This window comes from Sturnus vulgaris, chromosome 22, assembly GCF_052056855.1.
Source record: "Sturnus vulgaris isolate bStuVul1 chromosome 22, bStuVul1.hap1, whole genome shotgun sequence".
Classification (NCBI taxonomy): domain Eukaryota; kingdom Metazoa; phylum Chordata; class Aves; order Passeriformes; family Sturnidae; genus Sturnus; species Sturnus vulgaris.
In genome coordinates, this window is record NC_142264.1 from 2,109,046 (window position 1) to 2,128,663 (window position 19,618).

Genomic DNA, 19,618 nt, shown 5'->3' on the forward strand with positions numbered 1-19,618 from the left:
CCTGCCTGACCTGCAGAGCTGGGGGGACAAATATCGGGAACTGGCACCCCAAAAGTGGGCTCAGACATGGGGTGCTGCCCGCACCAGCATCTGCTGGGAGTTCCGGGCTGTCCCTCCAGTACCAGCACTGGGACCCTCCCAGTTCGGTGCCGGTGCTCTGAGACGCGCTGACGCCATTTATCACCTTTGCTTTGGCGATAAAACCTTTGCTTTCCTTGTCTATAAAACTTATTTTCTCAGATTTCATCTGGTTGGGGCTCTTTGGGTATAAAGTCCTGGCGTGGTGTTTGTACCCAAAATCTGCTGTAAAGGGCGCGGGACAGAGGAGCCGAGCGCTGTTTCTGTCTCGCTCTGTAACTTTATTTTCCCCCGTGTAACTTTTTACTGTTCCCATAATCTGCTAGGAGGATTCATTCCCTGCCAGCCTGCAGAACAGCCGAACTCCCCTATCTATTCCATATTTATTCGGGGGATGTAATCTTTCGCAGAGCTGGAAGCACAAAGTTGTCGAAGTTATCTGGCGATATCAATTTGTTCGCAAAAGGTGAGAAAATTCAGCTTGAGGACATGAGGGGTGGCGCGTTCTCCGCAGCCCAGGGAGCTGCTCGGGGCGAACACCGGGATGGCACCGGCTGTTCGGGCTCTCTCGGGATCTTTCCTTTCCCGAACCCAGATTAACACAGTTTATTTCAGTTTTTCCAAAAAACAGCGACACCGTGCACCAACTCCGTCCCCGACAGGCACCGAGACCGACCACGCCTCCCTCGCAGTGGCCACGCCCCAAATTACCGGGACCACGCCTCCATTACCGGGACCACGCCCCTATTACCGGGACCACGCCCCGCCATTACCGGGCCACGTCCCTTCATTACCAGAACCACTCCCCCTCTACCGGAACAACTCCCTGCCATTACCGGGACCACTCCCTCCGTTACCGGGACCACCCCCGCCATTATCGGGCCGCGTGCCCCCATTACCGGGACCACGCCCCCATTACCGGGACCACGCCCCCATTACCGGGACCACGCCCCCATTACCGGGACCACGCCCCCATTACCGGGACCACGCCCCCTCCTCTCCCCAATGGGGCGGAGCCGAGGAGCCATTTTGTTTACATTTTGCCGGACGCAAAGGGCGTCCTTAGCAACGACGCGGCGGTTGCTAAGGGCTACCCGAATTCTCGCGATATTCCCGCCCGGCGGCTGCTAATGGGCGACGCGAGTTCTCGCGAGAATCTTGGGACATGGCGGAGGAGGCGGCGGCCAAGATGGCGGAGGCGGCGGTGGAGCTGTTGGAGCGGGCGGCGCGGCGGGACGCGGCGCTGGAGGAGCTGCGGGCCCTGCGGGTCGCCCTGCAGGCCGTGCCGCCCGCCGCCCTCCGCGCCCGCCTCGGCGAGCACCACCTGGGGGCTCTCTTCGGCCTCCTCGCCGTCAATGACCGGTGAGCTCCGGCGCGGTGCCGCCGGCCTGTGCCGCTGTTTTCCCGGAGCGGCGGGTTCCTGCCGCCTCTTCGGTTCATTCCTTGTCTTCTTTCGGTGGCACAGCGGTGTCCGTCTCCTCACGGGCTCGGTTTTCTCTCCGTCCCGCCTAGGGAACAGGTATCCGCGTGTGTTTCCATCCTGGAGAGGCTCCTGCAGGCCCTGGACCCGCTTTACGTGATCCAGAACCTCAGGGAGGAGCTGCAGAAGGGCCTTTTGCACCCCGATGACTCCGTGAAGATCCTCACCATGTCCCAGGTACAGGGCTTCTCCCAGGAGGAGGGGACAGAGCTCTGGGTTAGTCCCCAGCTGCTCTTTCTTGCCTCAGTTTGTGATAAAAGCAGGAATTGTGTCTTTCCGTACTCCGTTTGGGATAATTATCGTGCAGTGTGTATATAATGCTTTATGATATCTCAGTAATAATGGCCAAAACTATGTCCTGACAAAAGCAACTTAGTGAGTAAAACTTCTGCCACATGTCCTGGTTAAAGCTTTCCAGGTCAGCACGGGATGTAAGAATTAAAAGCAGCGACATTTTTTGATATTCAAGGTATTTAAAACTATCGTGGAAACACCTAAGAGGCTGTGGCAACTCGACATTTGTATTAATGTAAAAGAACAGGATTGTGGGATGTTGTGGTTTGGGATGGATTTCTAGAAATTCAGCGAAGAGCAGCTTCTCAGGTGTTGTCCAGTTGAGTTTTGATCCGAAAACATAAAAAAATTCTGATTCTGGCTTTCTTGTGCAGCTGTTCCAGTGTTTGAGTATAAAATATTTTAATGTTATTTTCTGTAACTCTTTGATCAGGTTGGGAGGATTGTTGAAGACTCAGCTGCTGTCACAGAAATTCTGCACAGCCCCGAGCTGTTACAACAAATCATAAACTGCATTGGTGGGGAGAAAATAGCAGTGGCCAAAGAGGTAAACGTGGCTTTATTGTCCCATTCCTCTGCAAACTCAGGGAGTTGGATGACAATAATAATGAGCTCTCATCAGTGAAAATTGAATTATAATTAAAACTAAGTGTATATGAACATTGCAACAAAATCTGATAATCTCGGATTTTCTCCCCTGCGTGGTTTTGTTCCTTTTTAATAATGAGCTCCTTTTTTTTTGCTTGCAGGCCATTAAATCTCTGTCAAGAATAGCCCAGAGCCAGGAGGGTTTGGAGGCTCTGTTTGGGAGCAGTTTGTTGAGTGACCTGAGGAATGTCATGGCCACCAGTGACGTTGTTCGATACAGGGTCTATGAGGTGGGGAGGTGCTCCTGACTCTCAGCCTGGGTTTTATGGCTTTTAAATTATTGTTTCTCACTGCTTCACACACTTCATGCCTGTGTTTTATCAAAACTGGAAAGGAGTAGGGAGATTACAGCAGTGTGGGCTCTCGTGATGTCATAACTGCTCGATTTTTGGTATAAAAGTGTGAATTACTGTTGATTTTCTAACTTGTAGTGCCTAAGGCATTGGAAAGGCTGCACTGAATTACTAAAGACATCAGAAAGTGTTTGTTTCTCTGAAAAGAAAAGTAAAATAGTTAACTGTAGCCTCTTAACTTCTGGATGAAGTGCTGCTGAAGGTTTTGGGGAAATGCCAACTGTCAGTCTAGAAATGTTTGGCAGAAAAGAAATAATACAATTCAGCCATTCTAGAGCTTAATGGGGATAGCACAGCAAGAGCTGGTTGTGAATAGAGATCAAATGCATGTGCTGTAAACTTGGAACTCCTTATGAAGTTGGGTTAATGATAAAAATGTGATTAATTCCTTATTTAATACACGATGGCTTAATTAGCACTATGAGGTGTATTTGGCTGTTTCTGTGAATTACTGTAATGTTTTTATAAACCGTCCTTTTTGCTTTTATTTAGTTAATTGTGGAGATTTCATCAGTGTCAGCAGAGTCTCTGAATTACTGTGCAAACAGTGGGTTAATCCCTGAGTTAATTGGGGAACTGACTGGAGAGGATGTGCTGGTCAGGTATGTTGGTGAGTTTGCCAAGGAGATTTTCCACCATTGTTAAAACTCTGATAAACGTATTTGTGTGTGTTTCTTGTCAAACTCTTTTCAGAAAAATGCTTTCTCTGCTTCTTCTTGAGTGTCAAATACTTTATGCCTTAATCTGAGGACCAAGCTGGGGTGATAATTACCATGTTTGGCTGTAATAGAAACTTTCAATTCTTTCACAAATCTGAAGAGCTGAATGAGCTCGGAGAAGCTTGAACAGTTGGGGTCATTTTGTTTGTGTTTATTTTTTTTTTTCTAGAATTTTGGATGTGGTTTCTTTTTTTTTAACCACTGAGTGCTTTCAAACCCCAGCTGAAATAAACAAAAATAACTTTATGTGTTGCAGAGCCACGTGCATAGAGATGGTGACCTCTCTGGCCCACACCCCCCACGGGAGGCAGTACCTGGCTCAGCAAGGAGTCATCGACAAAATCTCCAACATCATCCTGGGGGCAGAGTCTGATCCTTTCTCCAGCTTCTACCTGCCAGGTGACACCATGAATTCCTCCTTTCTGCTTGCTTTGGGAATGAGCTCAACTGACAGCACTGTCAGGCCTCTGTGTTGAAAACTCAGGGGAAATTTTGAATATTAGAGCGGAGATGTAAAATATGGAAATGTAAAATATTGGGTATTTAAAAAATGCTGAAGGACAGTCTGACACATGAAAAATGTTCCTCAGTAAGATCTGGACAGGCTGTGCTGTTGCTTTAAAGTTTGTGTCGTTGTAGTGTTTTTTAGGAATACAAACATCATGAGTTAAGCAACAGTCAAAATATTTGGCTCGTTGCTTAGTTCTGTCTTTATTTTGAGCTTTTTACCAATATTATTCAGACTTAATAACACATGTTTGGGAACAAATCAGTCTCACATTAATGTACATTTAATTCTGTCATTGCTGAAGTTGCTGTTCTTCCCCTCAGTGCTTTTTTTGGTCTTGTTTTCTCAGGATTTGTTAAATTTTTTGGCAATCTGGCTGTTGTGGACAGTCCCCAGCAGATCTGTGAGCGCTACCCTGTCTTTATGGAAAAAGTTTTTGAAATGGCAGAAAGTCAGGATCCAACCATGATTGGAGTGGCTGTGGACACACTGGGAATTCTGGGATCAAACGTGGAAGGCAAACAGGTTTTACAGAAAACTAGTTAGTATCTTTTTTTTTCTTTAATAAAACTTTATAATATAAAGAGTGAATTAGTTTGGGGTGATACAGAAAGAAATTGAAAAATGTATTCACTTATCTAATGAATGCATTTTTAATGTAGCTGATGGGTAACTGTATTCCTGTAGAGATCTGACTGAATTAATTCAAAGCACTTTGTTTTTGTTTTGAAAGGAAGTAGATTTCAAAACCTCTTAAGCAAAATAGGGCACCAGGCCAAGAATGCCCCCACCGAGTTACGGCTTCGGTGCTTGGATGCAATTTCATCTCTGCTTTACTTGCCTGTAAGTCGGGGTTTTTGTCTTTGTTTTTCCTTTAAATCTCCAAGAATGAAATCATCACACTCTTGAGTAATTGTGAGGAGATATTTTGCAGCCTCCAGGTTGGGTAGCAGTGGTGCTTTCAGTGTTCTGAGTCATTGATTTGCTGTTGTGAAATTCCCTGATTGGTTTGCTTAAAGGTTTGTTTGTAAGGAGCCAGGTGTTCTGAAATGTTAATAAAAGATGAAATCAAGATTTCATCGATAGGGAATGAGAGTAAACAGATTCATATCCTTGTGCTCAGAGGGATGGGGCCAAACTGCTCCAGTCCCTGTCGCTTTGGCTCCAGGGATCTGGGTTAACAGTGTAGCTCTAAGTGAGTGATTAAACCATTTGAACACACCTGAGAACCTGAAAGCTTTTCATAATCCTAATCAAATCCTTTTATTCTTGTGATTTATGTAGCCAGAGCAGCAGACAGAAGACCTCTTAAGAATGACTGAATCCTGGTTCACATCCTTGTCCAGCCAGCCCCTGGAGCTGTTCAGGAGCATCAGCACTCAGCCATTCCCTGATCTCCACTGTGGGGCCTTACGGGTCTTTACTGTGAGTGCTTTTGGTTTTAAACGTCAGGGAGTGATTTGTGCTGCCATTTAGTCTCAGATTTATTTATTTCTTTGAAGTGAATACCACAAACTTCTTGTTAAAACCCAGAAGTGGTCAGAAAAAGCCCTTTTTCAAGTCCCACTCGGCTTCCCCATTTAAGTAATGCAGCAGACACATCGTGTCTGTAATGCTAATTTTCTAATAAATTGGAGAGGGGGGGAAAAAAAGGCAAGAGCTGTGCTCTAAGGTGCTGCTTCTCTACCAGAGGCACTGCTGTGATAATTCCCTCAAAACTTTGAACATAAGCACTGAGCTCTTGTTCTCCAGTGTTAAACCCTGCTGCTTGATTTGAGTGGTGGTTTTGTATCTCGTGTAATATTTCCTGTTTCTTGTCCATGTATCAAAATCCCTACTGTGTAACTGCTTTTCTGGGGTTTTAAAACGTTTTTCCCCACCCCCTCACATCTTTTGTCTTCCTGTTCAGGCCATTGCAAACCAACCATGGGCCCAGAAGCTGATGCTGAACAGCCCAGGGTTTGTGGAGTACGTTGTGGACAGATCTGTGGAGCCTGACAAAGCTTCAAAGGATGCTAAATACGAACTGGTGAAGGCCCTGGTGAACTCCAAAAGCATTGCAGAGATCTTTGGCAATCAGTACTACCTGAGGCTCAGGGCTTACCTGCACGAGGGCCCCTATTATGTTAAGGCAGTTTCTACCACAGCTGTGGAAGGAGCAGAATAATTCCTTGGTGTCTGTTCCCCTCTTGCAGAGCACAGTCCTGGCACAGGTGTTGAGGTACAAGGTGTAAAAACTCTCCACACTGGAGGTTGTCTCTTTAAAGGAATGTGAAGATATTTTGACTCTATTTGAAATGAGTCAGGAGAGCAAATTAAAGGCTGTTTGGTATTTCCCCCTAAAATGTCATGGCAGAAGTTCCCTGTGTGCTTCATGGGACAGGTAACCCAGGTGAGCACTTAGCAGCTGCTGACTGTGGTTTGTTTGGCAGAATTTATCAGTGTTTGTTTAAATTGTTCTTGGGTTTGGAGTTTCTGTTGTGTTTTCTCAGTAGATTACAGTTCAGTTAAAAAAAAAAAAACACCAAACACCTCAAGGTTTGTAACCTCAGATGCTGCCATAATTTCTATTCTTTTTTAATTCATTTTTTTTACCTGCCAAAGTTGGCACTTGCATAGAGCACCCTTTGTTCTGTCAGAATCCTGTTGCTGAATAAGCCAGTGACACTGTCCACATGAGGGAGTATGGACTGGATTCTCTTGTTTTCAACCTGCTGGATGTGAGTCTTGCTGGAATAAATAATCCTAAATATTGTTTACATTTTCTGCTGAGGATTTAAAAAAAAAAAAAAAGTTTCTAGCCCTTTTAAAAACAAATCAGTGCACTCTGTAGGGATCAAACCCACCTGGGAGCTTTTTCTCCCATGTTGACTGTGCTGAGGGGTGGCAGCTCAGTTTAGTGGCTGGAGCACTACAAGGCTACTTCAGAACCAAATCTTGAATTGTTTACACTATTTTTTAACAGAGATACAATTTTTAAGAGTGTTATTTAAAGAAATGTGATATTTTAGTTACCTGAGTTAGACTAAAAGGGGTAAGAACACGGAGCTCTTGTGTTGAAGGGAGTGATTGAGCTGGGAGTATGGAAATGTGGCATCTTAGGAGTTGGAATCTTCTTTTGAAGGTGTCAGAGCTGTGGGAGAGAATCAGGAGTGGCTGGGCACTCCACAGACATGTGATGTGTCCTTGTCCAAAACAGAGCCCACAGGGTCTAGGCTTGTATTCTTTTTGTTGAGGAGGGGCAGAATAAACCATGAAATTCCTATTTTGGGGCTTATTTTAGTAATGTTTCAGCCAGGTGTAACTATGAGAAGTGCTGGCCCCATGTCCCTGTGCTGCCAGCATGATCCTGTCCTGCAGGAACTCTGCTTTTTTTGGGGTAGGTGGAGGTGCAGCTGGCATTGCCTGCCAAAAATTGCTGCCCAGGAGTCCAGCTAGGCTCAGAGGAGATCCCTTCATGTTTGCTAAGCTGTCTAAATGCAGGTGAGGTGCCTTGTGATGTCCCCAAGTTGTCACCCCACATCCCAACGCTGCTGCTTTTATCCTGAATGTGCCCAATAAACATGTGCCAGTGAGAAATGCAGTGTCTCCTAACTGGAGACAGCACAGGAGCTTCATGAATCCTGCATCCAGCAAAACACATTAAAGCACTAAAAAAGGAAATCAAAAGAGTGTAGAAGTTCTTAGCTTGCACTTATTCTGGGCAGTTCAGCTCTGTTGTTTTAGGTGGCTTTGTGTGCTGGTGGCTCTGTACGAGCCATATGCTGAAATGTCAGTAAAAGAAATAAATGTCAGTAAAAGAAATCAATATATAAACCTGTTCTGCAATTCATGAGCCTCTTCCATGTGTGTTTTCAGCTGGTGCTTTTGAAGGCTACTCTGTGTGCTGAGTGTTTAGCATCTGCTTTGCATGGTACACTTGCCAAAGACAATATTTTAGAATGTGCAGAGATGCCAAACAAGGGGATTTTTTTATGAATACACATATGCTTTATTTTGTTGAGCTTTGAGCTCAACGTTGATTGATTAATTGATCACTTTCCCCTTATTACTCAGAGGCAGTTCCCTGCCCATGCTGTACATTGCCATATGGATTACATACTGCTGCTGTATCTGATATAAATTACAAAATTGAAGTGTGTTGTTTTTGTCATCCCCCCTTAAAGTACCAGGTGGAGATAACTGAGGAAAAACACGGAATGCTGGAGAATTGAGGTAACATGCTGAACATTTGGTTTAAAAGCAAAAAAAAAAAAAAACAAACCCCAAAGCAAACCTTGTCATTTGATGGATGTTAACAAACAGCATTGCTTGAGGAATTTCCACCATGGCTCAGTGTCTGTTCCTGCTGGGGCTGCTCTGTTTCTCTGTGAACCAGCCTGCTCAGAAGCAGCTCCTTTTGTGGATGGAAAGCTTCCCCCTTGTTACAGAATTCTTTGGAAGTAGGTGATGCCTCACATAAAAAAGGAGTTTTGAAGACTCAAAAGTCTGGAATTAGACAAAGTCTGTTGGAATCATCTTTTTTACTTCCATGCATGCACTTGTAGCTATTTAGGGAGGCAGAGTATATCCAGTTCTGCTCTGTCACACTAACAGTGAGAATTCATTTGCTGCTGTAGGGAAAAGAGCAAACTTTGGGAGGGCATCCTTTGTAATGAACGCTAACAGGATAACACAGCTGATGAAAGCAACTCCAGCCTCTTTGCAGGAGTTAAACATTAATTGACAAAATGAAGGAGCTCATTTTTTATCCTATCCAGGCTGAACTGTTTGAACTTATCAATGTAGGTGAGAACCTTGCAGGACACCAGGCTGTAGTAGGTTTCCAGTAAGGAACAATCTTCCCCATCGCTCGTTTCCTTCCAGCCTTTCAATAACTCGTCCTCTGTCATGTCAGAAGAGGTGAAAATGAATTTATAGCAGCATGGATTGTAGCTGATGTGCTTCTCCCCAGCGAAGCGGGAGCTGTGCCTGGCAGTGATGCCAGCTCTTTTAGCACAGATCCCTACAAAGGCAGCGGGGGGCACTGCCAGTGGCACCTCCCTGGCAGCCACATAAACCTTGCGAGCCACGTCCTGGGACATGAGGAAAGCGCTGCCGTGGCAGAAATCCGGGTAGAACTCCTCGGGGTACAGATGGATGGGGACAAAGCCAGGGCTCTGCGGGTCCCTGTCAGGCGCTCTGTGGTGAACCACCCTCCCAAGGTAGATGTCCTCCAGCTGGGTTAAACTCAGCAGGTACCCAGCCAGGCTGGGAACACCCACAAACACATCCTGGGCCGTGTGGAGGATGTACCTGGCACGGGGACACAAAGTCACCGTCCACTCCACGCTCATCAGCATCTTCTGTGTCTGCGTCTGGGGAGAATCCGTGAAGCTGCCTTCAATAATGTCTCGGTGCCTTTGAGCCTCTTCATTGAGCTGCAGCTCGGTGCTTGCTGCAGCTGCTTTTCCTACAGCAAACACCGTGAGGACGCTGTAACCTCTGGAGCCTGTCGTGTTCCCCCAGGTCTGCCTGATCACATCACGCCTTGTCCTGTTCTCGGGGCTGCTGCAGACGACGATGAGCAGAAATAGCTCTTGATCGGAGCAAGTGGCTGTGCTGCTGCTGGTGTAAGACAGGTTGGCCTTCAGAGGATCCAGATCCAACTTCCTGGCCCTCTCCCTGATCTCCAGAGCCTTGGCATCGGTGTAAGAGAGAGGCAGGGAATGCAGGAAGTATTGCTCCAGTAAATCTGCCCCGAAAAGCAGCAGGTGGAAAAGCAGGACGTTGGAGAGGATGAAGCACCACTGGTGTGTGCGGAGCCTGCAGAGTGTCAGCTGGGGAGCAGCAACATGGACACTGAGTTCTCTTGCCTCTCAAACCCAAAGGCTTTCCCTCATTTTACAATATATCCATGCAAAGCAATCACAGCTTTTAGACCGTGCTCTTTGTATTATTAGTGTGAGGCTTTTTTTTTTTTCTGCTAGAAACAAGGAATCTACCTGTAGCATGGTGAGATCCCAAACTGAGAAGGATTTTACCATGTTGGAAGCTTCTTTCTGTGCCTCCACCTGTGGAAATGCTGAAGAATGACTTGCTATGGATAATTTCTGACTATTTTTAACCTGTTATTGAAGGCCTGAGGTGCCCCTTAATATGTCCTTGAAGGAGAGCTTTTGGTTCTTGGCCTGACACTGCCCTCTGAAAGCTGTCAGGGTTAGAATCCAAAGGGAAAGGCCGGGTTGGAGCAACATGGAAAAGTGGAAGGTGTCCATGGCAGGGGTTGGAATGAGATGATCTTTAAGGTCCCTTCCAACCCCAATGGTGTGAAAGAGGCTGCAGCACTTACCTGCATGGTGCTGGGAGCTGTCCCTGCAGCAGGAGCTCTCTGGGCAGTGTCTCCTGACAGAGACTCGATCTGGGTCTGCAGGATCCAGTTACTGCCCAGTACCTGCAGCCTGTGGCTCCCACCTCACCTGCCTGGGTGGAGGAAAGATGATCCCTGGGGCTGATCGTGTTGCAGCCACATAAAACACCAAGCAAACCAACCCCTGGCCTTTCCCTTCATTAATTTCTGTCACTGAGAAATAAGTGAAGCGAATTCTGGGGCTTGCTTGGTCCGAGGAATCCCTGGTACTGTTGAGCCTGTCCTTGATCTGCCAGTTTGCTGCTGGCCCTGGGGGTTGTATTTTTAACAGCAGTGCCATTGTGGTGTTGGTTCCCCAGTCTGGGGACGTTGCTGAGCACTCTGCATCTCCTGAGCTGGAGCTTTGGGGTGTGAACCTGTGGGTTTGCCTTGTGTGGGGTGGTGGAGGACAGCCCTTGGCCGTGGGTGCTGCTGGGCCAGGCTGGCTCCAGCTCTTGGGGCTCTACCCCTGGACAGGCTCTGCCTTGGGCTGCTCGGGCTTGTTGCTGTTGGCTCAGGAGCTGACAGGGCTGGGGAGCCACAGGGGCCTGGAAATGCTGCAGGGGGAGGTGCCAAAGACACCACAAACAGGATGGAGCTGTCAGCAGGGGGACAGTTGGCTTTGGCAGTGGGGAGCACTGGGGGGAGAGGGGCTTGTGGGTCCCAGCAGCGCCCTGGGAGGGCAGGGAAGGGCTGGGTGATGGCAAAGCTGCTGCTTGAGGGGTAGAGGTGGGAGGTGTCTGCCTGGTGGCAACTCCAGCCTGCATGGGAGAGCAGGGAGATCATGATTTCTTTTGAATTTTGAGATTTCTCAGAGGTCAGGGTGCATTTTTGTTCTGCATCCATGGGTGAGAGGAGAACACAGCACTGCTCTGGTTTGTCTTGGCTGGACCATTGCAAGGCTCCCTGCAGCATCCTCGGGGCAGCCTGGATTAGCCCAATGTCCCAGGGACATGGGGAAGAGCTTTGATTTCTGTCTTGAGGGGTCCAGGGTTAATCCTCAGCTCTCCCAGCTGTGTTGATAGAGGGAACAGAGGAATTACAGAACAAACTTCCACAGCTTGGAAGTGCATCTCACCCCACTGGAAAACCCCGAAGCGCTGACAGTGTGCAAGTCCCAGTGTGGATTTCTGCTTCAGCCTCTCCAAAAAAAAAGGGAAAACTCCTTCCCCAGGGCTCGTGTGTCAGCTGGGCCACAGCTTTATCTGGCCCAGCCTCACCCTCTGCAATCCTCACAGAAATTGTGCTTTGAAGCTGGGTGAGCTGTCAGCACGGGAAGTGTCAGTTAAATGCGTGCCCTGAAATAAAAGGCTAATAAGGAAATATTTTTCATGTACAATAATACAGCCATGCAACTCCAGATACCCATTCTGGGGGAAAAAAAATTCCTCCTTTGAAGATATTCTGTCTCCAGCTGAATCATTTAATCAGCAAATAAATACCAGCATTTGAAGCCTCATACATTAAAAATTGAATATCTTTAGAATAATAAATAATAATAATAATAAGCCCCACATGTGTATCATCCCTGGTGCAATTAGGCCCAGCGTGGTGCTGGCAGCAGCAACTTTGATACCAAATATATAAAATTAACACTCCCCAACCCCAGCCAGGGCACAGGCAGCTCTTGGATGTGGGTTTTTATTTATCCACAGAGCCTGGTGGAGTCCTGCTGGGAGAAAGCTGAGGAACAGCAAGGAAAAAAAATGCTGAAGAGGAAAATATCTGAGTCCCTCAGCTCCAAGAAGTTTGCCTGGGGATGATCCCTCCATCACCTTTAACCCCAGGTTTCAGGCAAAGACGACACCCAGCAGCTCATGTGTGACTTTATCTCACTTTTCAGAAGGGTAAAGTGAAGCTCATTTGGGAGAATCTTCACTCCCAGGGAGATCCAAGAGTTTTCTGGAGAGGAGTGAATTCAGGACCCTGGAATGGCTGAAGTCAGGTCAGTGGGGGTAGGAACTCTGTGCACAGAGACCCTGCTCAATCCTGGGGATGTAAATTGGGCTGTCAACCAAGAGAGCAGATTTTCCTGAGCCACAGGGCTACAATTTGCTTTCTGTGAGACGTTTTCACATTTTCATTAAATTTTATGTCCAAGCAAACCTCACTACAGGAGCGGGGATGTAACGCTGTGAGCAATGTGAGCTGTCCTAAAGCTCTGAATGTTCAGACTGAAGGATGTTTGGGTTCGATTTTTTGGAGAGCACATATTTTGTGATATCCAAAGGTCAAAGCAGAGCTGCCAGGAGGGTGGTGGGAGATGCTGTTGAGCAGGAGGAGCCTGGGGCAGGCAGTGGGTGCTGCAGGGGAGCAGCAGCTCCTTAAAACATCTCCTAAAGTCTCCTGGCTTCCCTCCCAGTGCTGGGAACATTTGGAAGGGGGAGCAGAGCCTGGCTTCCCTCGGTTCTGCCTGACTTCACGTTGTGAAAATGCGAAGGCTTTGGATGACGCAGTGTTCTCAGGAGAGGGAGGATGGAGGGGATTGATGGGGAAAATCCAGGCAAAATCAGGTTTCCCGAAGGGAATTTGTTCAAATGTGAAAGCTTGAGCTCGGCCTGCCTTAGATATCTTTCTCAGCAGGTTGGACACCCCTGTCTGTGCCCACCGTGGTGCCCCTGTTCTCTTGGCTTTTCCCAAAATCCAGGTTGATTCCCACAGGTGAGTTTGCAACTTTTCACTTACTGCCTCCTGCTCCAGAGCCAGCTCAGAACCCTCTGTGGAACCCCCCTGGCACAACATCCCTTTCCACGAGGCATTCCCTGTGCTCCCACGGATTCACTGTCACCCCAGCCAGGATGCTCTGGGAACACAAAACCCTCCCAGGTTTCCAAAGTGTTTTGGATGCTGCACAATCCCTTTTCTTCCAACCTGCCTTTTGCAGTTTCACCAGCACACACGGACCTGAGGGCACGAGGGGCTGCAAAGGGACCTGTCTGGTTTTTAATAACAGCATCAGTTGCAACAAATAGAGATGATTGTTTAGGTCTTAGTCACCTAATAGCAATGTTTGTGCTTGAAGACATGATTCAGCTCTTGCAGGATGTTCTTCACCTCACGTTCTCCACGGGGTTTGGGAAATGATGGAAGAAGAGGCTTTGTAAGAGTTCTACAGCGTGTGTTTCACTTGTTATTTGATATTTAATGTCCCTTTGGGTATTAAATAAAAGTAGAAAACTGAAAACCAAGCCAACAGACCTGAGCACTGACACAGCAGACAAACATCTCTGTGGCTCCCAATGTGCACATGAACGTGTCTTTGCTTCTGATTTAATGGCTCAGTCGATGAGACTAAATCCATGTTTTTATAGCAAAGTTTCCTGCATTCTTCTTTTTGCTTTGCATGCATCAGTCTAGGAGTTAGAGAGCTCTCTCCTTTTTTATGCTATGTTTGATTATTCCTTCTTGAGATTAATGACAGCTTTGACAATTCTCTACCTCTGCATTCCTGGATAACGACAGCCTCAACCCCCTGTGTGTTCTGCAAGTGCTGCATTCAGCCTGGGGAACGCTGAGTTTAACATGAGCGGAGTGGAAAGAGCATAAATTGTGTGAAATGCTGAGCTGTGAGGCCTCAGGGCCGAGCGGGTTCCCTCAGTGGTCTCCCTGCCAAGATGTCAAGAACTTTTGACAGAAAAGTTGCTTATTTTGCAGTGGACCAGAAGTTTCCTCTTTGTTATTAATTCTCAGACTGTGCCATGCGAGTTGCTTTTTTTGCTGCTTTTTTTTGGTGCTTTTTGCCTTGTCCTTTCATTCCCTGCAGGCTGTATTTGTGCCTGGCAAATGGAGATTCACATGAAATTCATTTGACACGCACAACATCCGCAGCGTCGGAGTCTCGGCTCAGGCTCTGCTTTGATTAAATTCAGTCCAAGCTCTGACAACATTTCCAGCTGGGAGCAGATCCTGTGTCGCTGTTTCTGACTCCGTGGCTGCTCTGCCCTACACTGGGCATTTCTCCCGGTGAGAAATGGGAGAAATTTCAGCTGGAACATTTCTCCTGGGCACCTCCTTGCCTTGGGGTGATGGGGTCGTTGTGTGATGCACCCAAAAAGGGCAAAGCTTGCCCAAGGTTGTGGGGGGAAACAGGAGCTGTAAGTGATGCCCCAGCCCATCCTCTCCAGGTGCTGGATGGATCCAGCTGTGCTCCAGCTCAGAGCTGGGGAGAGAGGCTGCAGCCCCGCTGCTGGGGCTGTCCCCATCACCCTCCTGGCCGGGGTTATTGGGGAGCTGGAGCAGGACAGGAACCCCTCAGACACAAATGCCTGGAGCCCTGTGGATCGCTGGGCTCGGGTGATGTGCTCTGCAGAAGATGACTTTCCCTCACTCTCGCCTCTGACTCATCCCACTGTTGCCTCCCACAGATTTATTTATTGTTCTCCCAGACGCAGAAACAGCAGAGCTGAGTCTCCCTGCCCTGTGCCAGGCCCTTCCTCGGGCAGCTGTGCTGGCATCTGTCAGGGCAGCTGGGCCTTGCCCACACCCATCCCTGGGGGTTCTCCCACCGGGGCTTTGCCTTCCCTGGGAGCCCCCAGTGCTGCTCCCCGAGCCTGGCTCTGCTCTGAGCTGCTCACACACAGCACCCGGCCCTGGAAATGGCACTCGGGATGTGCCCGTTCCCGGCTGTGCTGCTCATTCCCTGCCCCCCGGAATGTGTCCTGTCCTGCTCTGGGCAGGAATTGTTGGGGTGCTGAAGGGGCTCCCCAGCAGAGATGTTGGTCCTCTAGTGGGAGGTACATGAAATCCTTATTAATTGTATTTTGTGTCAATGTCTGCTGGGAAATGAGGACTTGTAGCATCGATAGCATTTTGGGGAGTGCTGCAGCTGGAGGCAGGAAGGACCAGCTCAGCCCCGTGCCCCCAAAATTCGGAACGATTCCTTTTCTGAGAGCACTGCCCTGCCCTTCCCCTGCCTTTCCCCCTTGGCTTTGGGGGATCAGGGAATTGCTCTGTGGAGCGGTCCCCAGCACAAGAGCTCTTTCCTCAGGTAGGATGCCACCAGATTTCTCAGCTTGTCCCTGGTTAGGAGCTGTTTCCACGCTGGTGCCACCCCAGTCCCACTCTGCCATTCAAACTCCAGCATTTGGATGGGGATGCTCTCTTCTTCTGGCTCTTTCTCGTTCATTTTTCATTTCTCTCAGCATCTAACTGTAACTGCTTTAAAGAATTCCTCCCCCACGCCTGTGTTATCACCCAGCATGTCAATACTGCTGTGCCACCCACCCCTGTCCTCCCGGAGCTGCGCGTTAACACTTTGCACCACATAATGTGAGGCAATTAGTGAATGGAGAATAACCTTCACCTTGAAAAGCAGGATGGGCTGGGAAGCATCACACGGGGGGATTGCTCGGGGAGTATTAATTGCTTTTCTCTCCGATGACTCCTGGTGTAGGAGAGTCCATATGGAGAGAGAGGAGGAGGAGGAAGAGACGCTGCGGGAGGAACGAAGTCTCCAGCGCTGGAGAGAAGCGCAAAGCCCAGCGCATCCGAGTGGGGGCACTTGGCTCTGGATCCGGAGGCTGTGGCACAGCGGGGGCTGCGGCATCCAGCGTGTGCCGATGGATCACACGAGCCCGGGAGGAGAGTGGGGTACCCCGGGGTCAGCGGGACTGGGAGCGCCGGAGAGAAACCAAAGCTGTGGAACAGCGGCATCCCAGCGCGGACGGTGTCACCTTCCCCTGGTGTGACTGAAGTGGTGACTGAGGTGGCAGAGGCGCCTTGCACGGAGCACAAGGGGCTCTGTGCCCGCTGCGTTTCTGTGGGAGCCGTTCCTTTATTGGGGTATCAGCTCCGGGGTCCCAAAAAACGGCACCACAGCGAACTCCCCAACGGCCTGGGCTCGGAAAGAGAGATGAAAAAAGAAGCAGAAAGGAGAGGAGAGTACCCGAGCAGGGCCCGGGGATGCTCAGTGGGACCCCGCTCGGAGCCGCCCCCTTTGCGCTCTCACATCTTGGTCCCTGCGAGGGGACACAGATTTGGGACACTTTCACATTTGGCCACATCATTCCTGCTGGCACTTGCTGGCACGTGGGGTGAACTTGAAGGGGAGGGAAGGCACCTTGGAGAGCATCCCGTTAACCCTTTCCTGGAGGCGGCCGGCTCGTTTCCAGGCTGCCCACGCTGTCCCTGGGCTCGGGGCCATTCCCCAGCGGGGCCGCGTTATTGCAGCACGGCCTCCCGGCAAGATCAACGCTCCCGGCCCGGCCGCGCAGCACGGCACAGGAATTCCCGGGGCTTGGCCGCGCTGTTTGCTTTCGGCACAACCCCGAGGCGCAGCAGCGCTTAACACAAATATTTGTGTGGCTGGTAGGGGAAAAAAAAAAAAAAATCCAGCTAAATAATAAAGAAAAGGAAATAAGAAAAAAAAAAAAAAAGAAAAAATAGAAAGGGAAAGGAAGAAAGGAAAGGGAAAAGGGAAAGAGAGGAGAAAGAGAAGAAAGAAAGGGAAGGAAAAAGTGAAAGACAGGAGAAAGGGAAAGAAGACAGGAAAGGAAAAAGGGAAAGACAGGAGAAAGGGAAATGACAGGGAAAAGATAAGAAGAAAGGGAAGGAAGACAGGAAAGGAAAAAGGGAAATATAGGAGAAAAGGAAAAGGGAAATGACAGGGAAAAGATAAGGAAAAAGGAGAGGAAAACAGAAAATCAAGTAAGCAACCCAAAGGTCGTGCTGCCAGAGGCCAGAGGCGAAGGCACACGGGGGGATCACCGGCTGCTGGGGGTCGCGGGTACCGGGGCGAGGCCGGCGGGGGCGGCTCCGGGGGCTGCGGCGATCGCGGCCGCCGGTGCGCGCTGGGCGGAGCCCGGTCCCGCCCATCCCGGCCCGGTGCAGTCCCGCCCATCCATCCCCGCCCATCCATCCCCGCACATCCCGCACCTGTTGCCTCCCGGCCCCGCCATGCGGAGCGTCCGGGCGGCCCCGGGGCTGCGGCGGCGGCTGCGGGGCGAGCCGTGATGGGCGGCGGGCAGCGGCCCCGGCAGCGGGACGGCGGCGCTGGCTCTGCCCGCGCTGGTTCTGCCCCCGGCCCGCAGCCCCCGGCCCGCAGCCCCGGCAGCTCGGGGTGCCCATGCTCTGCCCCGCCTCGCCGCGCCCATGCCGTTCTCGGGAGAGGAGCGGAGCCTGCAGGGGATCTACAAACCGGAGGGGCGGCCGCTGTGCCCCGAGTGCTACACGAACCGCTCCTTCGTCTACGACGATGGCAGCGCCCACAGGTACCGGGGGTGCGGGGCTGGGGAGGGTCCCCGGGGCTGTCCCTGCTGCCGTCGTGGGGACCGCGGGGCTGCTGGAGCTCCCGGTGCAGCCGGAGGAGCCCCTTCCCCTCTCCGGGGCGGCCGGCAGGACCCCCATTCCCCATCCCCACGGCTCTCCCCGTGCCCCGAGCCTGGAGGAAAGTTTCTGCCTGCACTTCCAGGCATGGCTGGGATCCCTGGGAATGCCCCTGTGGGAGCAGCACCTCGGGAATGGGGCACTCGGGAGCTGCCTGTGTGCGGGAAGGGGTGTTTGGAGAGCCCCGAGCATCCCATCCTTCATGGGAACGGTCCATGCTCATCCCTCTGTCGAGCCCAGCACGGACCGAGGCTGTGCTCTGGGGTGTGAGGGTGAGCCCTGGAGCCATCCCAAAGCCTAAAAGAGGCTAAAACAGACGCAGGAAAAAGCCGCATTTCCGTAGGTGCTGCCCAGCTCCGTTTTTGGGCTGGTTTTATATCAAAGTTACAATGCCCGGTGTGAGGGAGGGAAAGAGATGCTTGAACTCAGGGGGACTCAGTGCCGCCATCCTCTTGTGCCTGGCAGCAGCACCTGTTTCTCACAAGTGGTTCTTGCTGAAGTATCCCAGTTTTTCCTGAAAAATGCTGGGTATTATCATTGTTCTGATTAAATTTACTAGTGTAGCTCTTCTGGCTGTCACACTCATCAAATGCCAGCTGAAGTGTGCAGATGAATTGTGTGTGTCAATTCATGCTTGGCAGATAACCCTTAGCTGGGTTTGTGCCCTGGGCTGCCCAGCTGGGATTTTCTACGTCTTCATCTTCTTGCTATGATTTAGGGAACTGATCTTTTATTCCTAAAACCCTAAATGAAAAAAAGAAGAAACAGTCTGTTCTTTAACTCTCGGTACATTGCCACTGAGTGGGTAATTAATGAAATCCCTGAATATTGTTTTTGAGGGTTAAGAGCCTCGTTATTACCTTCTCTGTCACAATGTCCAGTGCATCCAAGGCTCGGTGGCGCCTCATCTCTGGGTAACACCGTTGGGTTACTTTGGGCACAGCACAGTGCTCTCCCCAGCCCCTAAATTGCCTCATTTTGCAGCTGTGCTTGATGTGTCTGGAGAAATGACACCCTGGAGGGGTTTTGTGTGTCTGTGAAGATCAGGGATGGTGTTGGAGACAACAGCTCCCAGAGGTTTCCAACTCCAACCTGACAGGAAGATGAGGAGTCGCTCCTCATTACTGACACTGCAGCCCTGCCCGGGGTCATTTGTCCTCATCCAATTCACTACAAAATCCTTGCCCAAAGACCCTCCTGCCTGTCTCTTTCAATCTGGACAGAGGAACTTTGTTTCCTCATTATTGTCCTACAGCTCGATGTGTTTCTAACCCCCTCAGGCTGCGGAGAGGTTGAAATGCCATTGCTTTCCATGGCTTGTCTTGCCTGCCCTTGTGCTCAGCCCTTTGCTGCCCTTGTGCAGATATTAAACAAGCTGCCTGGAGCCCTCGGGACTCGGCACTTTCCCCAGCTCCAGCTCGGAGCAGACTGGTGTCTAATGCACTTTTTCAGAGCTGGTCAGCTGAAGAAGCAGAAAAGGATTGCTAAAGAGAAAGGGCAGGAGCAGGCAGTGAGCACCATTAGTGGATCCCAGGGGTCCCTGGCTGATCTGCTGTTTGCTTTCCTCTTCTGCAGCTTGGGCTGGGGGTGCAAATCCTGCCAGGGGATGATCATCCAGTTAATCACCTGCTGTCTCAGCCTCTGCCTGGCACACGAGTTTCTCCCTCACCTCCCGTGGCTTTCCCCTCCCCTCCAGGCTGTTTGTGCACGGCCCCCGGGCAGACCAGGGCTCCAACACCATCTTCTTGTCCCCTCTCTGTGCCCCCAGGTGTGGAGCTGTAGGTGTGACGCAGACAAGCGGAGCTGTCACCAGAGGAGTGTGTGAGA

At 50.0% G+C, this 19,618-nt stretch overlaps 2 protein-coding genes across 2 annotated transcripts; one reads left to right on the forward strand and one right to left on the reverse strand.

The window, feature by feature from the left end:
* Positions 1 to 1,090: 1,090 nt before the first annotated feature.
* PSMD5 (proteasome 26S subunit, non-ATPase 5) lies at positions 1,091 to 7,896 on the forward strand. Its single transcript, XM_014880115.2, has 10 exons — positions 1,091 to 1,440; positions 1,591 to 1,735; positions 2,286 to 2,399; positions 2,602 to 2,730; positions 3,346 to 3,455; positions 3,829 to 3,971; positions 4,430 to 4,621; positions 4,814 to 4,923; positions 5,365 to 5,505; positions 5,990 to 7,896. Exons 1-10 carry the CDS (start codon positions 1,244 to 1,246, stop codon positions 6,245 to 6,247), a joined length of 1,539 nt encoding a protein of 512 aa, XP_014735601.2. The 5' UTR covers positions 1,091 to 1,243; the 3' UTR covers positions 6,248 to 7,896.
* Positions 7,897 to 8,798: 902 nt separating this feature from the next.
* Positions 8,799 to 10,417, reverse strand: B3GALT9 (beta-1,3-galactosyltransferase 9). Its single transcript, XM_088177680.1, has 2 exons — positions 10,412 to 10,417; positions 8,799 to 9,899 (listed from the first exon to the last, which is right to left on the reverse strand). The coding sequence occupies exons 1-2, from the start codon at positions 10,415 to 10,417 to the stop codon at positions 8,799 to 8,801; spliced, it is 1,107 nt and encodes a 368-aa protein (XP_088033806.1).
* Positions 10,418 to 19,618: the final 9,201 nt, after the last annotated feature.

Coding starts and splice junctions, on each gene's coding strand:
- PSMD5 (XM_014880115.2), top strand. CDS start 1,244: ATGGCGGAGGAGGCGGCGGCCAAGATGGCGGAGGCGGCGGTGGAGCTG. Junction 1,441..1,590: donor CTCCTCGCCGTCAATGACCG/GTGAGCTCCGGC, acceptor CGTCCCGCCTAG/GGAACAGGTATCCGCGTGTG. Junction 3,456..3,828: donor GGAGAGGATGTGCTGGTCAG/GTATGTTGGTGA, acceptor TATGTGTTGCAG/AGCCACGTGCATAGAGATGG.